This window comes from Squalius cephalus, assembly GCF_949319135.1.
Source record: "Squalius cephalus genome assembly, chromosome: 2".
Classification (NCBI taxonomy): domain Eukaryota; kingdom Metazoa; phylum Chordata; class Actinopteri; order Cypriniformes; family Leuciscidae; genus Squalius; species Squalius cephalus.
The window spans coordinates 53,623,197-53,640,767 of NC_137123.1; the positions used below are offsets into that span (position 1 = coordinate 53,623,197).

The 17,571-nt window shown below is 35.5% G+C and overlaps 1 protein-coding gene across 10 annotated transcripts in view; it reads left to right on the top strand.

Annotated features, from left to right (window-relative positions):
* camk2d2 (calcium/calmodulin-dependent protein kinase (CaM kinase) II delta 2) overlaps positions 1–17,571 on the top strand; it is a 38,559-nt gene that overhangs the window by 17,350 nt on the left and 3,638 nt on the right. For 2 of the 10 annotated variants that reach the window (XM_079858818.1, XM_079858821.1), the window contains exons 3-19: positions 205–264; positions 364–418; positions 3,748–3,813; positions 4,321–4,393; positions 4,827–4,929; positions 5,682–5,765; positions 6,391–6,485; positions 6,690–6,812; positions 6,952–7,035; positions 7,531–7,573; positions 9,257–9,297; positions 11,534–11,593; positions 13,973–14,017; positions 14,102–14,150; positions 14,462–14,560; positions 16,357–16,377; positions 17,224–17,299. In XM_079858818.1, coding sequence (XP_079714944.1) covers positions 205–264; positions 364–418; positions 3,748–3,813; positions 4,321–4,393; positions 4,827–4,929; positions 5,682–5,765; positions 6,391–6,485; positions 6,690–6,812; positions 6,952–7,035; positions 7,531–7,573; positions 9,257–9,297; positions 11,534–11,593; positions 13,973–14,017; positions 14,102–14,150; positions 14,462–14,560; positions 16,357–16,377; positions 17,224–17,299 — 1,177 coding nt within the window. The remainder of the gene's footprint in view (positions 1–204; positions 265–363; positions 419–3,747; positions 3,814–4,320; positions 4,394–4,826; positions 4,930–5,681; positions 5,766–6,390; positions 6,486–6,689; positions 6,813–6,951; positions 7,036–7,530; positions 7,574–9,256; positions 9,298–11,533; positions 11,594–13,972; positions 14,018–14,101; positions 14,151–14,461; positions 14,561–16,356; positions 16,378–17,223; positions 17,300–17,571) is intronic. The other 8 variants (XM_079858822.1, XM_079858824.1, XM_079858825.1 and 5 more) reach the window with 5 other exon arrangements.

Genomic DNA, 17,571 nt, shown 5'->3' on the forward strand with positions numbered 1-17,571 from the left:
GGTTATTTATAGTTTTCTGCAGGTCAGGGTGCCATCTGCCCCTCATACACACTCGTAGGAATTAAAACACTGTCCTCTGGTGGTGATTGAAAGATCTGCAGGGCTCTCACAGAAACATAAGACATGAAAAAGCACAGTTTTATGAACAGATCTGTACCTACATCTCCAATATATCAGCTAAAAAAATTTTGTAATTTGTTTCAGATCACCAGAAGCTGGAGAGAGAGGCCAGGATTTGTCGTCTCTTGAAACACCCGAATATTGGTAATGGACTCAGTTTTTCCAGAGACATTCTACCAGAGATCTGTATTACCTAATGGTAACTAAAGATGAGGAAATGACGGAGCAAAATTCTCTTTGTAGTTCGACTCCATGACAGCATATCGGAGGAGGGCTTCCATTACCTAGTCTTTGATCTGTAAGTATATTAACTTCATTTCCTCTTTTTCCTCCACATTTCTTAGTAGGCTCAATAGGCAGAGTCTGTGTGTGGTTAGTATTAGACTGCCCCATTTACAAAGTGCTACTGATATTTATGTGATAGCAGGACGGTGCCCAGAGGGCAGCCTTCGGCAAACCAGTGAGCCTACTTTCAGCATTACTTTATAGAACTGATTTATAGAATAAAAGACGTTTTTGGCTGCGTTCACACAGGCACAGCAGCTGAATACAAATGTTAGGCCTGTTTTAGAGTGTTAATTAGTTACGTTCACAAACAGTTTGATTATGAACGTGCATGACAACCCCATTCTTAACAAAATGATATAATATATTATTGTGTGAACAGGACTATTCAACCTGTTTGTGGGAATGTTTGCTTAACTTTGGCTAACATTCTTGCAAGGCTCTCTCGAAGTTATGAACAAGCGTTCAAAAATGATCTGGTCTTTAATAATGTTCTCAAAACGTTAGCACAAAAACATTATTTATTGTTTATGAAACTTTTAATGCTTATTTCAGAATGTTCAGAGAAAATTAATTTCCATTAATGTTTGCAGAATAATAAAATGGAATGTTCCCTTAACGTTGGTATAACCACATTTTTCTAAACATTTAATACAAATTTAGAGAACATTTAGAAATAACATTTTCATAACTTAACATATTTTTGTTTGCTGGGTGGTTGTCAATCCTAAACACTGACTGTGCGAGTGAGCGTAGCCTTAGAAATGGACCAGACCAGTGGATTGTGCTGACTTGTGTCTGTATGAAATAAAAAAAATTCTGCTAGCAGCTGATCTGGCTGATAGGAGAAAGACAGACAAACAGAGAGGAGAACACAGAAGGACAGGCAGGCGGAGAAAAACAAGTAGAGAGACGCAAGCTGTCATATTCAGTGATATTCAACTGTTTGTGACCCAGATTCACACAGTCTGACAAATGCTTGCACTGCTATTTTTGAATACTGTCAGCTTTTGTATGAATAAACATACAATGTTGACTTTTAGTGTAGTTATTTGAATAGAGCTCAACAGTACAGCCCACTTTATCATTGGATTAGCCTCCAGAAGGACCAAACAGCTATGACATGATAGCAAAAACTACACAATATTACGCGATAATCGCAACATTTTTGAATACAAGTATGAACTACTTATAGCATTGTGAAAGATGTAATAGAATCAGTAGCAGATCAGTTCAGTCAGCTGCCACCAAAAAGAAAGAAAGAAAGAAAGAAAGAAATCTGTTAAAACCTGATAAAAAGTGGTATTCAATGATACATTTTTATTCTCTAGCTCAAATCATGTCCAGATAATGTAAATGCATGTTGTAGATACAAGGCAATTCCTTGCAAAAGAAAGTATGCTTAATTGAATTGATTGTAAACTTGTAGTGTACTTCAAATCTTAAAAGTATATTTAAAAAAAAAAACTTGTACTTGCTGATAATATAATATTAATGAAATAAAAGGCATTTTCAGTGTACTTAGAATGCAGTTTTCATTTCTTCACAAACTTAAGTGAGTTTTTTTTAATAAAGTGCACTTTTTAATGTCAAATTAAAAGTTTTATGGAAAAGTACATTTTAAAGCATCGTTTTAAATATTATTTTGCCATGATTTAAAAAAGCACACTTATTTTGATGTGTTGACTAACATACTAAAGTACATGTAAAGAACTTGATTTATAATTTTAACTGTAGTGTGTTATTCAATATTAAGTTAATGTATTTTAAATGTACTAAATTGCAACACCCCCACTACAAATATATTTAAATACATCATCAATCAAACATTAATAATTACATTTCAATTATATTTTAGTTTACCATAAATGCTTGTCAGTACATTTGTCAGTATACTTTAACCACATTTATAACCACAAATATAAGCAAATACAAAATTGCATGAAATTATGTATTTGGCTATGTTCAGACTGCAGGTAAATGTGGCCCAAATCCCCCCCCCCCCCCCCCCCCCCCCCCCTTTTTTTTGTTTGTTGCTCGCATGTACTGTAACTCAGGTTTGTTTTTCTCATGACCTTGTGAACACCACAAACCACATGGAATCTGATCTTTTCAATTCTGATTTGGGCCACTTCCATATATGTGGTCCTAAATCCGATACAGGTCAGATGTTTTGCAAAGCGACTTCATTCTGAACAGTCATGCAACTTTTTCGTCACTCTAGATCAACATTCATCACAATTCTGTGCTCATGGGAGTCAAAGATTTTACATACCCAAAGTTATCAAGAGAGTTTCGAAAAGTAGTCAGTGAAGGACAGTGATGTGATGAACTTATAAGTATTACAGTGATAGCTCTACAAGCAAAACATCAGGGCTCGTATCATAAGTTTTTAAAACTCTGCTCTCTGCGTGTCATCTTTTTGTCATTCTTTTGTGCATGCGAGTCAGTCCAGGACGATGTTCTGTTCACACTGGAACCTCATATTGGCCACATTTAAATCAACAATGTGAACAGCTATACAAAAAAATCGGATCTGAGCAATAAATCGGAATTGAGCACTAAGGCTCACGGTGTGACCTGTATACATTTCTTTGTATTGTTGAACACAAAGGAAGATAATTTGAAGAGTGTGAGAAGCTGAACTGTTTTGGGGCACCACTGACTTTTTTTTTTTCCTACTATGGAAGTTGGAAGTATAGAAGTATGGAAGACTGGTTACAAACTTTCTTCAAAATATCTTCCTTTGTGTGCAGCAGAATAAAGAAATATATATACAGGTTTGGAACAGCTTGAGGGTGAGTAAATGATGACAGAATTTTCATTTTTGGGTGAACTATCCCTTTAAGTGTGTCAAAAGCTCTCTGAAGTTCAGCGAATTACATTTATTAAACCATATCAAATTTTTATATATTATTTTATATTTAGTATATTGTTTCTGTGATAAGATCTTTCGTTTAAAAAAATGTGCCTATGCTTCAATCAGTTTGTTCTTTTGATTGAAAGGTCCTTTCTACAACCGCAATACTGAGCGTTGCAATAATGGTTTGTCTACCCTCCCCCTCATAATGTCTGTTGTTACTCCACTTTACAGTCTAACTGTACCACTATCTTGCAAAAACACTCGACTTTGGAAATTATTACAATTCCCTGTTTCTCTGGTAACTTTGATTAGTGAATCTAGCTTCAGGATTGTGTATAGAATAGAACTCCTAAGGAATGAACCATTTTAAAAATAGCATGTAGCATTGTTTAAAAACCTCAGAAAAAGATCTCCTAAACAGTTTCTCTGTAGAGAATTTGAATAGCTTTTGATATGCAATAATTTACCTTTGACCTCAGGGTTACTGGAGGTGAGCTGTTTGAAGACATTGTAGCAAGAGAGTATTACAGCGAGGCTGATGCCAGGTAAGAACATGCAGACAGACACATTACACCAGTTGCACATTAGTACATTCATTAACGTCAAGTTTGTTCTACATAAAATATGCTTACAGACATTTCTTCTAGGTCACATGACTCTTTTGTGAGCCTGTTTCTCTTTTGTGCAAGTTATTTATACTGATGATAAATTATACACTGCTTCCCTTTACAGCCTCGCCTCCTCAAGTGTAATTTTGCATGTGTAAAGGAAAATGTGCATGTGTCTTCGGGGCTGGACAAGAAAGTGTGAAGCATGTTATTTATAGATGATTAATGACTGCATGCATTTTAATGTATGTACAGTCCTCCATAACTGAATGTTTACTTCATAAAAGGCTGATAAAATCCCTATTATCTCTATTTTCCTCTAAGTTCCCTCTTTTTACTGATTGTTTCTTGATTAAAAAAAAAAACCTTTTGTTCCTTCTGCCCACCATTGTCACACTTTCCCTCTGTCTTACCTTTCTCTTTCACCGTGTCTCTCTCTCTCAGTCACTGCATTCAGCAGATTTTGGAGAGCGTTCATCACTGCCATGTTAATGGGATTGTCCACCGGGACCTGAAGGTCAGGACACACACACACACACACACACACTCACACTTCTCCAGACAGTGGCGCTTAATGTAGCAGAGTCCAGTGCTAAATTTAGCACAGTCTGACGTAGCCGGATCTCATATTGTCTAACAGAAAATAGCCTTGCTGTGTCTGAGAATCTAATATTTTATCCTTTCATCTACTGAAATCTTCACAAAGCCTTTAGCTAGTGATAATCAATCCACATTTGTGCAGATACAATTCAGACATTTGACAGAATTAGCTTTTTTGTTCCTCCTCCAAAATGTCTTTCAACCTGCTGAGGAGGAATGAGTCATCATAGCATGGCTGCTGTTAAAACATTTTTGACTCAATAAATAGCTGCTTTTAGAAAAGCCATTACCTAAGGGAGAATTAAGACCATTAAGACATATGCTTGTGTGTTTGCATGCTTTTCTTGAAGCCTGAGAATTTGCTGTTGGCCAGTAAGATGAAGGGGGCGGCAGTTAAGCTTGCCGACTTTGGTTTGGCCATAGAGGTCCAGGGTGATCAGCAGGCATGGTTTGGTAAGTACCACAAAATAGTATATACTGTGTTGCTATAAAAGAAATTACATTTTAACTGATTTGCATGTTTGAATTTAATGTTATAATATTAAAATATTAATAAAAGATGGTAATTGATGCATGCAAAACGTTGTTTATATACTCTGGACACATTCAATTGATCAAAAGTGACTTTTAAATTGTTACAAAATCTAAAATAATCCTGAAAAACACATAGGTTCCTACAAAAATATTAAGCAGCACAAGAGTTTTCAACTTTGATAATAGAAAGAAATGTTTCTTGAGCAGCAAATCAACACATTAGAATGATTTCTGAAGGATCACGTGACAATGACAGCTTTGGCATCACAGAAATAAATTACATTTTAAAATATAGTAAAATTGAAAACAATTATTTTAAATTGTACTATGATTTCACAATATTACTGTTTTTACTGTATTTTTGATCAAATAAATGCAGCCTTGGTGAGCATAAGAGACTTCTTTCAAAATAATAAAAAAATCTTTACCTTAAACTTTTGAACAGCTGTGTATTGTTGTAAAGAGAATATTTAATTAAAACAAATATGCTGTTTTTTTTTAGTACGTAATTAGTACCAGCAAAGGCTGCAAAAACAGAAGTCTATAGGGAACACTGCTTTAATAGTAATTTTGCTGTAAACAATTCTGCATGACTAAGCTTTTACAAGCCAACTTGGCAAATAACACTTTTTCATATTCTAAACAATCAACATCAACTACTCTTTGTTCAGGTTTTGCTGGTACTCCAGGGTACCTGTCCCCGGAGGTCTTGAGGAAAGATCCTTATGGCAAACCTGTGGACATGTGGGCCTGCGGTAAGGAATGAATGAGAGACAAAAATGTTCACCTCCTAAGCGAGTTGGTGTGATGGATGTCACTGTTGAAGCTCATTAACTGATTATTAAATTATTGCAGCCTGAGTTTTTAAGCAGCATTGAATCTAATCAGCCAAATGGAGTGTCCCTGGTAAATTGTCTTTCTGTTTTTAGGCTTAAAACTAGTTAGTCCAATTCAAGCAGTTGAATGAATGTTTCAATTTAGCCTTGATGTAAAAATGATTGCACAATTATTCAAATTCACCATCAGGATGTTCTTCCCACTTACGGAAAGATGGACAGATGGTAATACCATTGTACTTTGAGATATAGATTCCAAATGGTACTGAATGATTGCCATATTCATGTACCATAGTATTTAAATAGTACTGTCTTTCTTCAAAGAATATCTTGGGACTGTCACCCAAAACAGTCGTAACATAGACATTACTATGTTAGATGTCCAAAAATATACTTCAACCCTACTCTGTGTGCTGTTTGAATAAGATTGCTTGAATACAGACATTATAGCCCAGTCTTTAGGTCAAGTGTAGTTGATATTTGAGAATTTGTCTGAAGCATATTTCTCTCTGAATGTAGTTATAATAAGATATATGTTTCATAGGTGTGATTCTCTACATTCTGCTGGTTGGATATCCTCCATTTTGGGATGAAGACCAGCATCGCCTCTATCAGCAGATTAAGGCTGGTGCTTATGACGTGAGTCTGAATTTCTAATGATTTGCCTGGAAAGGGTTTAAAAAGATGGGCTGAACACTAAGAACACACTATTAGAGCTACAAATGTATCTGATGCCAATAGCCACTTGGTAACCGATGATAAATTGATGTCATCCCAAGACTTACAAATTCATACAAACTTATTAAATGACACATTATTGTGTTGTCTTATCTCTGTATGTAGTTTCCTTCTCCTGAGTGGGACACAGTGACCCCTGAAGCTAAAGATCTGATTAATAAGATGTTGACTATCAATCCTTCTAAACGCATTACAGCTTCTGAAGCCCTCAAACACCCCTGGATCTGCGTATGTGTTTCAATACACAACACACAAACACACACACACACACACTAACATGCATTCGTCTTTATTATACAACAAAGTAACTTCCTAATCCTCAATAAGCTCTTGCCTTCATTCTTTGTCTTTCTTTCTCTTTCTGTAGCAACGCTCCACTGTAGCGTCTATGATGCACAGACAGGAAACCGTGGAGTGCTTGAAGAAATTCAATGCCCGAAGGAAACTCAAGGTTAGTTTTGGTCTGGTTTATTTTTAGACTTTCCTCAAACATCTTCTACATGTCTTTTGACCAATCTTTAGCTTTCTTCACATGAATTTCCTGCACATGCAGTTACCCACTCACTACTCACTACCTTTTAAATGTAATGCGTTACATTATTGCATTACTCCCTATCTAATTATGCTAACTAAATATATTACATTTGTCCTTTTTTAATGGATAGTAAGTTAGTTATTTCTGGATAATGGTAGTTATGGGTTATCTACTAGCTGGGAATAACTGGACCAAAGTGATAATGTTATGTATAAGGGAGAGTTTTGCAATACAACGCTGATTTGATATTTGAAGTTATTCTAGCAAACTAGGCATCCTCCAAATACATTATAAAAATGAGGGTATACATTGCTCCTGCTGTTCCTTCTGTACTATTCTTTCGTTCATTTCTCTCTTGCTTGTTGTTTTTTTCCTTTTCTTTCATTTCTAAAAAATTTTTTTTGCAACTAGGGTGCAATTTTGACCACTCTCCTGGTCACAAGAAACTTCTCAGGTATGTCTGGCTCTGCTGACCTGTATGTGTGAATGTGTTTGTTTGAGTGTGTTTATCCTACAGCTGTATTACACTCTGGTTACACTTTATTTCGATAGTCCACTTTAGACACTAACTATAAGTAACTTTGCAACTACATGTCAACTAACTCTCATTAGAGTATTAGTAGACTGTTAGGTTTGGGTTTAGGTTAGTAGAATAAGTTGACGTACTTGCAAAGTTACTTATAGCCAGTGCAGTGTCTGTTGGTGGACCAAGTGTTAGCAGATATTAAGCAGACAGTCTACTAATACTCTAATCACTTGTAGTTGATGTGTAGCTAAAATGTCTAAAGTTGAATATCAAAATAAAGTGATGCATAGACTCCCTTCTTTTTTATCTTCTTATATTATGAACTTCATATCGTTATTAGTTAATATGTGGTCAATTATTATTATTATTATACATTTGTTTTAAAGTGAGGTGGTACAGTACTCCTTTTTAGACATTTTATTTAACATTTCTTTCCTGTTCATCATTGCTTTATCTCTTTTTTTGGGGGGGTCCGGTGTGTCCTGTGAGGTAAGAGTCTAATCTGACACAAGGGGATGTGTTTTTACTCTAACCAGTCAGCTGGTTTGCTTGTTTGTCACACTTCCCTGTTACTCTGAGCTACTAATTACCCTTGTTTGCATGTAATGTAATGTAAACAGATTACATTCATAACGTTAACTTGCATTTAGTCTGCATGTCATTTTTCAAATAAAACTGCAGGTTGAAACTGCAGATACACATATTCAATAATATAATAACAAACAGTACTTTATGAATGTAATCATGATAATAATTTTAAGTAAGTTACTGGGAAAGTAAATGTGTCCTGCCTTGCTCATAGAACAAATATCTGGAATGCGTTCTCATTTTCTGGTTACATTTCCATCTGGATGTGTTCATGTACATTCTGGAATGTTACATTTATAAATAAGGTGTAATTAAAAGGTTTAGCATTTTCTCATACATGTTGGCTGTTAGCAAAATGTAGCTGGAAACATGTTATAATAGGATGATAGAAAAGCTTTAATTTAATGCATTAGATGAATGGTCGTCTGCACTTAATTTGTGATTAAACGATTCTAAAGCAACTCTTTCTTCGAGGACAAATGTATGCACTGCTTTTTACTTTTGGTTCAAGAAGATTGAAGACTATAAACTATGTTTGCAATGCTAAAGGTATTATTATATATTGTATTATATTATGCACATAACACATAAACAGTTCAATCATCAAGACATTATGATGGAAAAGTAATTATGTACATTTTAAAGGAGTGATTTCTGTTTTTTTAAGGTAAAAATATCACTTTTTTCTTGAAATTGTCCAGTTTACAGTCATAGGCAGTAAGAAAATTGTACAGCATATCATTTTTTAACACAAACCCACATCCTCTAAGAATAGAATTGCTTACTCTGGTTTTGATTGTGACATGGGTTTAATCTTTTTGATCCCGTAGCCTTGCATTTATTTTCCAAGAGTTCCTATCCTAAAACTGAATGATTTGTATGACTGTGAGTTGTTTCTCTTGCCCGAGGTCTTGTGACACATTAAGGAGAACAATAATCCCAGAATGCCTGCTGCATGTGCCTTCATGGATTTGTAATGTAATACATAATTATTCATGTTCTCTTTTATTTTTCACCCAACAGCAGCCAAGAGCTTATTGAACAAAAAGACAGATGGTGTGAAGGTGGGTTAAGTCTGTTTCCTATTAATCTTTTGGCAAAACTAAGATATAAAGAACATGGGTACTTGGCAATGGCTGAGAGTAATCTTGCAGCAGAACATTGTGTATCCTTCAGGTTGCATTTGTTTGTTGATTGTTTTTCCAGAAATTCTGAGGTCTTTAAATAGGATCAGTTTCCAATTTAATGACTGTAGTTAATATATAATATTATATATGCTGTGGCATTTTGATAAATTCCATTTCAATTCCAATTTTCAGGTTTTATGGGAAATGTATTAAATTTTGGCAATAAAAATCTATTTGGACCTTTCAGTAATTCGTAAAATGTCTAGTTTAGTTAATTCCCTGAATTTGCTGGAAATTAAATGGAATTCTATCTTTTATTTGTGTTTGAGTATTTAAGTGTTTCAATATATATATATATATATATATATATATATATATATATATATATATATATATATATATAGTATTTTATATTAAAATACTTTACAATGGGTGAATTCACTAATAATAAATTGTGCTAATTGTTGATCACAGATGTTTTGCGATTCACTAAGGAAATGCAAATTATGCAAATCAACCAAACCTCCAAAATCTTTTGCTGAGTGCAGATCAAAGTAAAGTGCAATCTATAATAAGCCTAATCTAGAAAGCAGGGTTTTTTTCTTAAGTGCCCCATTATGCTTTTTTGAATATTACTTTAGTGTGTAATAAAACTGTTTTTGAATGGAATATGTCTGCAAATTTTTTTTGACCAAAGACCAAAGTGCATGGCAAATAAAGTTATTGCCTCCTAAGAGAAAGAATCGATTCTGAACTGCCGAAATGAGTCGTCAGCAATTCCAATCTCACTTCCTGTTACATACCTACGTATATGTAACAATGTAACACATTTGCATAATGCCAGCCTACACTCTTCATTGGCTACCCACAAACAACGTCTACTTTGACCCGCTCTCAAACACTGTAGTTGTAGCTGAGGCCTGGAAGAGTTTAGTTCGTGTTGTCAACATGTCGAGAAAATGCTGTTTTCTGCGCTGCGAATTCACTTTGCATGCACTTCAAAAAGAAGAGGACTTGCGCTGGAATTTATATGGAAAAACCGACACCGTTGTTACTGTTCGTATCAGAAGCCTCCGGAGCTGAAATTCAGATATGTTAAATGACATTTCGTTTCCGACATGCGTTGCAAGCGGTAAACCAATCACAACAGACTGGGTTGTCTGACCAATCAGAGCAGGGTTGGCTGGTGGTAAGGAGGGGTTTAAAGAGACTGTATCTTTGCACAAACCATTTTCAGACTCTTTGAGAAATTAGGTGATGTTCAATGTATATTATGAGAAAATTTAAGTGTTTTTTGATCTTGGATGCATGTTAACTTATTGATGGAGACCTCCAAAACTAAATTAAAACAGCATAATAGGGGCACTTTAATTTAAATATACATGGTGCAGCACTATGCCAGATACCCCAAAAGATGCAGATTTTTGTGACTGTGTTTAGTGAATTTGCCCCATCTACTTTTTCTGGTATCATTTCTTGTCTGATTTTATTTTCTAATAAACAAAAATTCATCTAAAACAATAGCTAAGAGTTTTTTTTACATCTGTTTTTGACATGAGTAACAAAATGTGATGATGGTTTGTTGCGCAATCCTGTCACTCATTTGTCTTTTATGTCTTTATCAGATTTTATATAAGAGAAAATTAAATTAAAAAAGGATGCATATGTTAATATGACATTTTACTTCCACAATCTGACATACTGTATGTACGGTTGAAACAGGAAATTGCACAAGAAAACATGATTGGATCATGGAAAGTGCACTGATGATGTATTCACAATATTACCAGGAACACCTATTAGGAGAGTAAATGGATGCAATTTTTATTGATATACTGTATGGTAACTGTCAAATGTAAATTTTATAAAATAATTAAATAAATAAAAACTCAGGACTTTTAATTTTATGATTTTATTATTTGTGCCACAGTATATGTTTAGGCTTGTGTCCACCATTGTTTGTGAGTTGTATTCATCAGATCATACATCATTAGATCCCTCCCATGTGAATCTATGCTTGTCAGTGTATCTGTGTATTCATACTTGTGGATGCCCTTTCACAGAACTCATTTTTTCCTCAGTCTTGTGTAATTTTATATCCCTAGTGTGATGTTGTAGACCCTGTCAGTTTGATATTTTGTAATTTGTGATCTGCTCCTCATCCCACTTACAGGTTAACAACAAAACCAACATAGCCAGCAGCCCTAAAGACACAGGCCCCGCCCCAGCACTGGTACCCATGACAACAACCCCACCCCCTGCACGATGTCACCCCAGTAGACCCTCCCTCTTTTACCAACGAGCCAGATTTGCTTACCATTTCACCACAATGCTCTGGTCCAAAACCTAAAGACCTACATTGCTGTGTGCTACCTACACAGGCAGCTAGTTGTAAGGCAACATCCTAACAGTCAAGCGATCTGATCATGCAGCAAAACAAAATAACATTCATCACATAAAGCACATGACAGACAGAATTCACATTTGATTTCAAAAGTTTAATGTTAGCATGTTGCTAAGCTAACGATACAATAACAAGCAGAAAACATACCCAGTAATCAATATGTTTCAGTACATATACAGTACATCTATTTTTAGTCAACATTTCTTATATTGCATTGCATTCTGGGATTGGTTTATCTGAAAAGGATATATATGATGCTGCCTTAGGATTCTGCCTAATTTTGGAACTCTTTCACATAGTTTGTTGATTGTCAATGAAATGATGCATCAATGTTATGCTTTAAACTATTTTCAGTATATGACTGTTATTATGCAAAGAAAACCCAAGGGTTGGTAAATCTGGCGCTGTTGGTGTGTCTACCCAAGTTCCGTGAACCTTGCATGACTTTATTTACCTATTATGTCACCTTTAATGTCACACGTGTTTTTCTTCCATTTGAACTCTTAATTCCAGGAAATTTAGGGTTGTAATTAATCAAATTGTCTTTGAAACATCAAAAGCAAATGCTGCTGCTTGATGTTTTGTAGTGATATAGTTTCATGTCTTCTCAAGCACAAATCCATTTAACACTTGTGGTTTTTGCTTGCACAGTCATGGTGTATTGACATTAGTCTACTACTTTTGCCCATTTGTATTTCCCATTTGTTTAAATCTAAATCTTGTTGAATCCGAGTGTCTTTCTCTGGCAGATGCATAATTTAAGTACTTGGAGTGAATGCTTTGCAGTGCATGGCTGGTGTTTGCATTGCTTTGATATGCTCCTATGCTTTGAGCTCTTCGCTGTGTGTAGCTTGACATCGGTTTCCATCCATAATGATGCAGACATGCACATATACAAATGTCTCTCAGACTGACGACACAGTGGCACGCTCATACTGACGCACACAGACTTTTTCTCTGAGGGTTTCTTAGACAAGTGACAAGCACGCATATGTAATCTTCTCTAATCTGGTGGTGATTAGACAAGACATGATCAATTCCGCTCAGTCCCGCTCAAAGACCACCAAGCTGATTAATTACATTGTATCTGTCAGTGTGTGTGTGTGTGACCTTGGGATCACGCCATTCTGGTGATACACTGCCTGTTTGTTAAAAAAGAAAAGTAAAAAGATCTAACCCATATTGCAAGAGAAAACTGATCCAAAATCTATTTATTTAGTAATTCCCATAAATCAGATATATGGCAAGCAATACATGTAAAAACACATATACAGTAATACATATGTCCATGTATATAGTTAACACTAAAATGAAAATATGCATACAGTATTTGTACTGGATGTATTTTAAGCATACAGTCAAAAAAAAAAAAAAAAGTTTTGTTATATAATGTTTTTGAAATACGTCTCTTATGCTAACCAAGGCTGCATTTATTTGACCAGTAAAAAAGATAAACAGTTCAAAAGATAAGCATTTATTTGTGATGGGAATCTTGTAACATTATATATGTCTATACTGTCACGTTTGGTCAATTTTATTGTGTCCTTGTTGTATAAAAATAATAATTTCTTAAAAAAGAACAACTTTTGAATGGTAGTGTATATATTTTTCATGTAATGTTTGCCATATATCAGATTTCTAGAGACAGAGTTATTTCTTGTGTTTTTGGTTACTACTATTGAAGTGTGCACTTGATTGTACTTCATTTCAAGTTGCTTAGATAAGAAAAGTCTATGGCAGTTCCAATTATACTCCAAACCAATAGGATATTTTTGTTCCATCTCTTTTCATTAGCTGAGCTGGAAAAGGAGTCAACTTCTAAAATATTAGAGAGGACCAATCCACATGCATTGAGATTTCAAATACTCCAGGTTTATTTCTGGAGTGTATTGTTTGGAAGATAATTTTCACAGTAAACTTTCAGCTTTAATCTGCAACCTGAGCAGGATTGGGATAAGGAAGTTTGTTTTAGACTCCATTATCATGCAGGACACATGCACTACATATGATAAGTCACCAATGAGAGAAATTAGATGATGTTCTGAAAGTATTGTCATGCTGACAGTATATTATTATCCTTGATACCTGGAAACAAAATCATTTGTAATTCCATGCATGTTGTGTCTTGTACACAGCCATTATTCTGCTATCAAGCTTACTTTTCATATACAAATAATAATGTTTATTCACTCCTTTTCAATCTTTCAGGAGCCACAAACTACCGTGATCCACAATCCAGTGGACAGAAACAAGGTAATAGGACATAGTAATAGTGTTAGCAGTGGTATGATGCCTTGAATGCAACTGATTCACAAAGATCCTTTCACATTTCTCCAGGAATCTACAGAGAGTGCCAACACAACTATTGAGGATGAGGACCTTAAAGGTAAAGCTTGACGTCTCTCTGCCCGTGTGTCTCCCCGTAGATGTGCTTGTTGCTGTTTTCCCTCCTCGATACGTCTTCCATCCGTGCTTCTCCTCAGTCATGTGTACATTCTTTCTTGTTTACGTTCCCCACCGAATTTGTACTCAAGTTCTGCCTGTTGCTGCCATTCTCTCCCCTGTTCCTCCTTAGTTCGTTTCCCCACTTAAGGGTGTCTTGTTTCAGTATTTCTTGTCGAGTGTGCTATTTGAAATGTTTTCTTTTTCGTTTGTCCTGCTCCTGTTGTTTCTTCCTCTCATTGGTTCAATGTACAGCCAGACGCTTTGGAAGCCTCAGCATTAATTCAATCTGGCAACCCGCGGGCCGCCCGCAAAACTCCGAGCCCAAGCAGGCGCCCAACTCCTCGGTGCAGAGTAAGTCCGTAACGGGCAGGAGACAAAATCACCCCGTCCTCCCCTAACGTCGATCAAATGCTTCGAACCCCCCTGTATGAACGAGAGGCGCCTCAACAACTCCGATCTGCCCTTTTAAGGATATTCTTTACAACTCCAAACTTCATTCTTCATCAATGCTCCGAATGTTTTAATCCATCCAGCTGCTTCTATCAGGCACACGTTTGTGTCTGCCTTTTCTTCATGGACTGCATTTTAAGACTTTGAAAGGCCAAGGAAATCATAAATCACAATAGTTTCAGAAGAAACATCAGATTCTAATTTAGGTTAGCATTAAAAACACACGAATTCCAGTCTGTGAAGGAGAGGGAGACAGAGATGCGTGTAGCATGTGTTAGAAAAGCCTGATGGATTAAAAGCAAATCTCTGAATCAATAGAGATGCTCAAGTAAATGGGAAATCAGGTTTTAATGTGTAAGTACCAGAACATTCTTTCAAAATGCTCTTCATGAAAAGACCGTCTCAAATTTCCTCGATGTGGGAGAAAGACCCTTCTTTTGACTTAAGTGCTCTTCATTCATGACAGAAAACCACCTGGCTGCCGGTTACACCACTAACAAACCTCTTCTTACTCAAAAGATTGTTCATTTGACCTTTTACCCCTGTGTCCTAGGACTAGATTCTGCATTGTCCTCTATTGCACCCAATATTCCTAATATGGAGAGATCCACTGCACTTGCTCCGGTATCCCATCCTGCCTCATGCCTGAGAGCCTGATGTTTGCTCCTTCTTTTTAGTATCTCTTCCCCTCCCACCAATCCAACCAGAAAAACCCCTAACCCTAACCCTGTATTCAAACAAATAGAATCACTTTGGATTTGTTCAAGCTCAGTAATATGGAATGGACCTAAACCAGTATTGAAAGGACAATACGCTATTTTTCAACGTCAGATTCTGTTTGCACTTTATGTTGACATGACCATATGACAAAATGCATTTTGTCTAGAGTCTGTGTTTCACATGATGAAAAAAAAATGTGTTTGTATTATTTTGAGGGCTGTGAATAGATTTAAAATATTACATGTTACGCTGATTAATGCAGTTAATCATAATCATTCATTTTTCTGAGAAAACCGCCAAATTAAGATAATTCAAAGATATTATTGTGAAAGCATTCAGAAAATGGATGAATTCATTTTTAATACTCTAATTAATCACACCAAATTAACACAATTTACAACCGACAGCCCTAATTCTTTTATTGTTATTTATTTTTTGACAAAAACCATTTTGATATCTTATGAAACACAGAGGAGAATGGTGTTTCCACATATGCTAACAGTGGCATTATGCTGAATAATGAAAATGAAGTTGAAAAAAGGTTGAAGGCCCCATGTTACAAAGCATGTCCATTGTTAGAGAGAACAAGCATTAGATGGAATGCTTTTCTGAAGAAAAGTAAAGTCCTCTTTTTCTCATTTGAAAGCCGCAAACCCTTTTCCATCTCATTTGTCATTCAGTGCCTTCCGGGCGAAAGACATCAGCTAGAAGACGTATCCATTCCTTTTTTTCTTTTCATCTATTAATTTGCAGAAACCATAAAATCAGTGCTGGAGAATGATATAATTAATATTTCACATTAAATGAACTGTTAAATATTAAAAGTACAAAGTACATTTAACGTCTTTTTGCCCGGTGGGCTGGAGTTATTATGTCATCATCAGTAGACGTAGATGCATTGCACTAGTTTTATTTGGTGCTTTCATAAGAAATTGCCTTTTTGACCAATTATGAGCCATTCTTTTGCTGTCCCTTAGCTTGCCAAGTTATCAATAAAGGTAATTTTAAACTTTAATACTTTGAATGAAAGTGTTGCCTGTGATTTTCTATCAGTAAACACTGCTCATTCTGAAACTCATCGTAGAACACTAGGAGTTCTGGGATACGCTTTCCTTTGGGTGCCCTTTGTTTATCGAGTGTCAAAATTGGCTCTTTTTTAATAATACAGTAAACAGAACAGATTGTACATAGACATAAAATTCACACAACTTCTCTGTAAGCCACTTAGGGCTGGGCGATATAAATAACTTAAACAATACAACAACAAAAAATACTCAGATATATATACTCGATACTCTGATATGGCTTTTTTAATTAATCAAAGCAATAAAACGTTTATTTTTATTTAAATGCATCATAAATGCAATGAAGGACCTTCATGAACATGTATGAGTGATGGTCAGTTTGATGTGGTTCATTGCAATAAATCAAACTTATCAAAATCAACATTTTGTTACTCAAGTTTAAATCAGAGACACCATTAAAACACTCTCATATTCATGAATTGTTTGACAAAAAAGAATTGTGAAATGTGTCTAATCCCATCATCTTTTTTAATGGCCAAATAAAAAGCATATTAAAGTCATTACGATATATACAGTATAATTCATTGCAAATATTCTATATATCGCCCAGCCCTGAAGCCAACTAATATCTGAAAAGACAGAAGTTATAAAGGTTCACTGTAAATTTGTTTCTGGTGCTTTCTAAACAAAGGTTTGCATTTTGTGGATTGCATAAATTCAGTCAAGTTTTGAAAAGTGTTGAGATGTTGATTAATAAATGTAGATTTTTGTGCCGTGAGCATGTCTGACTCACACGTTAGACATTTCTGTGTGTTTCAGCTCGAAAGCAGGAGATCATAAAGGTGACCGAACAGCTCATTGAATCCATCAACAACGGCGACTTTGAGGCTTACGCGTGAGTGAACACAAACCCTTAAGAACACTAATGCATTGCTTTATTTTCTCTTGATTACTGAGATTATATTTAATGGTTCCTTTTCACAACAGGTGCTCTGTCTATAATTAGAACCAAGCCTCACTTGATTACAGCTTTTGATTGGCAGATTGGAGATCAGAAGGAAATTCAGATTATATCAGCGATTACATACGTTCACATATATTCTTCACAGACTAAAATTGGAACGTTCCAGGTGCTTTTGTACCAATGTGTGCCCACAAAACGAGACT